At 30.8% G+C, this 4,630-nt stretch overlaps 1 protein-coding gene across 1 annotated transcript in view; it reads right to left on the minus strand.

The window, feature by feature from the left end:
• Positions 1 to 1,649: 1,649 nt before the first annotated feature.
• slc25a1b (slc25a1 solute carrier family 25 member 1b) overlaps positions 1,650 to 4,630 on the minus strand; it is an 11,401-nt gene continuing 8,420 nt past the window's right edge. Inside the window, exons 6-9 of the mRNA XM_016510564.1 lie at positions 3,542 to 3,646; positions 3,329 to 3,444; positions 3,159 to 3,232; positions 1,650 to 2,314 (exon numbers count right to left, since the gene is read on the minus strand). Of these exons, the coding sequence (XP_016366050.1) occupies positions 2,200 to 2,314; positions 3,159 to 3,232; positions 3,329 to 3,444; positions 3,542 to 3,646 (410 nt within the window). The 3' untranslated portion in view covers positions 1,650 to 2,199. The remainder of the gene's footprint in view (positions 2,315 to 3,158; positions 3,233 to 3,328; positions 3,445 to 3,541; positions 3,647 to 4,630) is intronic.

Raw genomic sequence — 4,630 nt, forward strand, 5'->3', positions numbered from 1 at the left:
ATCTATCCATCCATCCATCCATCCATCCATCATCTATCTATATATCTATCTATCTGAATAAATAAAACAGACACGTTTGTCCAGTCAGCATAATTTATTCTGAATTAGAACATGAACTGAAGGCACATTATTTTTCATTAGCATGAGAATTAATGCATATTTTAGGTCACACGTTTGGAATGCATTCTGATTACTTTCACAGAAACACATCAATAAAATCCTGTTTATAAAATCCCACTGCTGTTTCCTGGCCCAACATGGGTCAGCTATGCCTTACTGTTTACAACGTCAAATAAACACTAGATCAAGGTTTGGCTGCAAGATGGTATCGTTTAGATATATGGCATTACACAGTATATCTAAAGCATGTCTTAATAAAGAGTCAAGAACCACAGGCACAAATGATATTTTTGACAGTCAAACCTCTTCAAGACTGTACATTCAAGACTGTTACTCTCCCACATGATGTGTGGTGAAGGCAAAACACACGTAAACTCTAAAAAGCTTGCATACTACAAGTTAAGCCACTCTAGTTCTCTGGTCTGCTGTGAAAAACAAGAGTTTTGAATTACATTTGAAAACAATGCTGAAAAGTGAACCTTCGCTTTATACGATATCTGTTACATGGCGGTCTGCAGTATAATTTTAGATGTCCTGTCACCTTGATCTCATATCTTCAATATCCTGAATATTTCACCTCTGTTGTCAGTCTTTACAGATTTGTGAGAACGTCTTGAGGTAGGAGAGCAGAAGGAGAAGAGGAACAGAAAAACAAGCACGCTGAATCGTCTTTAAGGCATGGACTGATCCGCGATCAGCTTTTAAGAGGCTCTGGCTAGATCCGTTGACCTTTTTCACATCATTTACAACATTCAACTCATGTTAAAGAAGTAAACATTGTATTTGAGTGATCTGGCTCTTTGGTGACGCTTGCTTGGGTGAAACAACACTGTTCAGTTTTTAAATGCACAGCATGTCGTGTGGTGTTGATTTCAGAGATTGAAGCATACAGTTAATGTTTATGTCACTGTTCTTGTGCTATACTGTTACAGCAGGGTGTAATTATATGCAAATGACTTAATGTAAACAAGTAGAATTAAAAACAAAAATAGATCATATGATGTATATTAATATAGGCACTTAAAATAATCACTAACCCTGGATTACTACCAAATGTGAAAGTGCATGTATCGTATGTACCACTAGTACTTATCAAAAGTTATTAGGATTTTTAAATGTTTTTAAAGAAATCTCTTCTGCTCATCAAGGCTGCATTTGATCAAAAATACAGTAATATTGTGAAATATTACAATATGAAGTAACGATATTTGAATATATTGTAAAATGTCATTTATTTCTGCTGTATTTTCAGCATCATTACTCCAGTCTTCAGTGTCACATGATCCTTCAGAAATCATTCTAATACGCTAATTTGCTGCTTAAATTGTAATATTATTTAACAATATTACTGTTTTTACTGTATTTTTAAGCATATAAATGCAGCCTTGGTGAGCAGAAGAGACTTCATTAAAAACATGTTTAAAAAAATTATATTTCCAATCTTTTGACAATTACTGTATAGATAGGGTATAAAACACATTTATACCTTATAATTAAAAGCTTTGGTGATTTTTTTTTTTTTTGGATGAGGTTAATATATGGATGTTAGGTTCCAGGTTTAAATTTTTCTAAAACACATTCTTTTTCTGAAGTTTTACAGTGTTCAAATTAGGCCCTCAGCACTTAGTACATAATCACATGTTAGGAAAACAAAATTAAAATGCATACAATTGAAAAGTATAATATTTGCTGGTAAATTGCACTTTAGAAAATAATATTGTTAAAACTAGAATTACATTTTCTATGATAGCTAATGTTTAAAAAAAATAAAATAAAATTTGAGTGAGTCTCCCTAAAGATGTAATTTTCTATAAAAAAAAAACATTTTTAAAAAAGTCTAAGATTTAAATTGGTCTTTGGGGTAAAAACTAGTTTTCAAGTATTTGGTGTCTTTCTCACATTAGTTGGGGAAATCTCTCTCTCTCTCGCTCTCTCTCTGTGTTGATTAATTGACGGTAATTAAGCACATTCCAGTGACTTTCTGTGTCATCTGCTGTTGGCAGATATTTTGGCTGCGGAGTAAATGCTGTAATATGCTGTCATGAAGGCCAGACTCCGCCCATCAGCGTCACGCCTCCATTAATCCGTCTTCCACACCTTGTTGAGAACTTTAACCACTTCCTCGTAGATTATGAACACTATAGCCACGTCCATACACACCCGACCTAACCTGGGCACGGTGCCTTTGTAGAATCTACAGAAGAGAGAGAAATACATTTAAGTGAATACATAAGGGTGAATCACACAAAACCTTTCATTATGCATTACAGTAATGAGAATTTGGTTAGAGTATGTGCTTAACTGTCACGAAAGCAATGTCAAAAATGTGTATGTCTTTATGAAAAATAGAATTTCGTAATTTGTTCTTTTGATTTGGGGGTAAATTGTGAGTCCAGATGTTTTCACAAACAGTTAAATTTTTTTACAAACTAACCAAGTTGAGGTTGAAGTTCTAAAATGAGTAAAACTGAAATAAAGAAAATTAATTAAAGCTAGAAATATATATATATATATATATATATATATAAACTAATAAAAATTATAAAAGAACATAAAATTACTAAAATGTTAACTAAAATAAAATGTGAATGAAAATTTTGTCATGAAAATAATAAAAAATGTAAAGGTCTTAGAAATACTGTTTTTATGAAAAATATAACATCTTATTTTAATGACAAACATTTCATTTTAATTTTAGTTAAAATTTTAGAAATATTGTTATGTGCTTTTGTCATTTTTATTACATGCTTGCTTATGTAGCTGGTCCTTATTTAAAATTAAAACTATTATTGATTGTTTTCTGTAATTGAAACATTACATACAAGTATAAAACTTAAACTAAAATAAAATGAGAAAATTTTGTCATTTAAACTAATGGCAAAAATTCATAATGGTCTTGGAAATAGGGTTTATATATATATATATATAAAAAATATATATTTTTGATTTTGGGGTAAATTATGACCGCAGATGTTTTCATGAGATTGACCCATAGATATCTCTATCAGGTAGTTTATGCTGTTATCATGTTTACTTACGCAGCCGGTCCTTCATATTTCATGATTTTGATGGCGCAGTCAACCGTGCTCTTATATTTGTGAGCTTCCAATCCCTGTAAACATCATGAAAACAATATTCAACTGTCCTGTTGATGATTTACTAAAGTCTTGCTTACTGCTTGATAGTGTAAATGATTTTTATTACACACCTGCATTCTCGTTTTGATCACATCCAGTGGTGTATTTCCAAACACGCTTGCGGCTCCAGCAACGGCTCCAAACACTCCGGTCACGAAGGGGTTAATAGTCTTCTGGGGGTTATCACCTAGTTTCAGAGTGAACACAGTAATCACTGCAGCCTCACTGTTTGATCAGCGCACATAGTACTTACAGAATGATCATTATTAGACTGTGCTTCACACCTTTATACCAGTTTCTGAGAGCGGTCATTACGTAGAATCGGATGGCCTGGTTTGAGCCCTGCTTCAGTACTGTTGCGGTCAGTCCCTGATATGTTCCTTTGAGTCCTGTGAAAACAGACAAGAGTTTTATTCAAACTCTAAATAATGTTTTCATTCCACTCTAATGATGGGTGTGTGGGAGTTTGCAGCTTCTGTTGTTCACATGATTGATTAGATCAGAAGTTGATGGATTGTTGCATCACATGATGTTCATGTGAGATCCTGAGACTGAATTTATATGCAAATTTAAGTTAAAGTTAATAACTAAAACTAAAAAAAACAACCTTTAAATTAAATGTTTTTAACTAATCAATTTCATGCAAGTGTTGTTATCAATAACCAAAACCAATTATTAATATTCTCAATATTCTCACAATTTAAATAAAGCCGAAATGAAATCAAATATAAATACTAAATGAACAACAAACTTAAACCAATTACAATGAAATAAACAAGTCGAAGCGCTAAAATGACTCAAACTAAAACTGAAATAAAAATATTTTAAAGCTACATAGAAATGACAAATGCACATGAAGTTACTAAAACTTAAACTACAATTCAAAAGAAAACTGAAAATATTCAAATGAATCTGAAATAATAATAAATAATATAATAAGACTAAAATAACATTGCTTCATGCCAACATCATTTCAAAAACGGTGCGCTTTACAAAATAATTTTGTAAAACATTTCTGGGGTGGTTTCATAATAAAAACTATAATAGTAAATATATACTATAATAACTATTATGAGAAAGTCAAAATAAAATGTACAAAGCAACCAAAAGTGTGTCTAAAAGTAAATCTAAAATATTAAACTAGAAAAGGTTTTAAATCAGTTTTTATCTTTATACTTTGTTTCCATTGTAATTAAAGTTTTAGTAAATATATTGTTTTTATCATTTTTTTGTAGTTTTTAAAAATTCTATATAGCTTTATTAATTAATATTTCAGTTTTAGTGAGTTTAACATTAAGTTAAAGTAAATTAAAAAGAGAAATGTTGCTTTTGGCAACTAGCTGATTTATATATATATATATATATATATATAT

This window comes from Sinocyclocheilus rhinocerous, unplaced genomic scaffold (genome assembly GCF_001515625.1).
Source record: "Sinocyclocheilus rhinocerous isolate Xijiao unplaced genomic scaffold, SAMN03320098_v1.1 scaffold864, whole genome shotgun sequence".
NCBI classification, from domain to species: Eukaryota; Metazoa; Chordata; class Actinopteri; order Cypriniformes; family Cyprinidae; genus Sinocyclocheilus; species Sinocyclocheilus rhinocerous.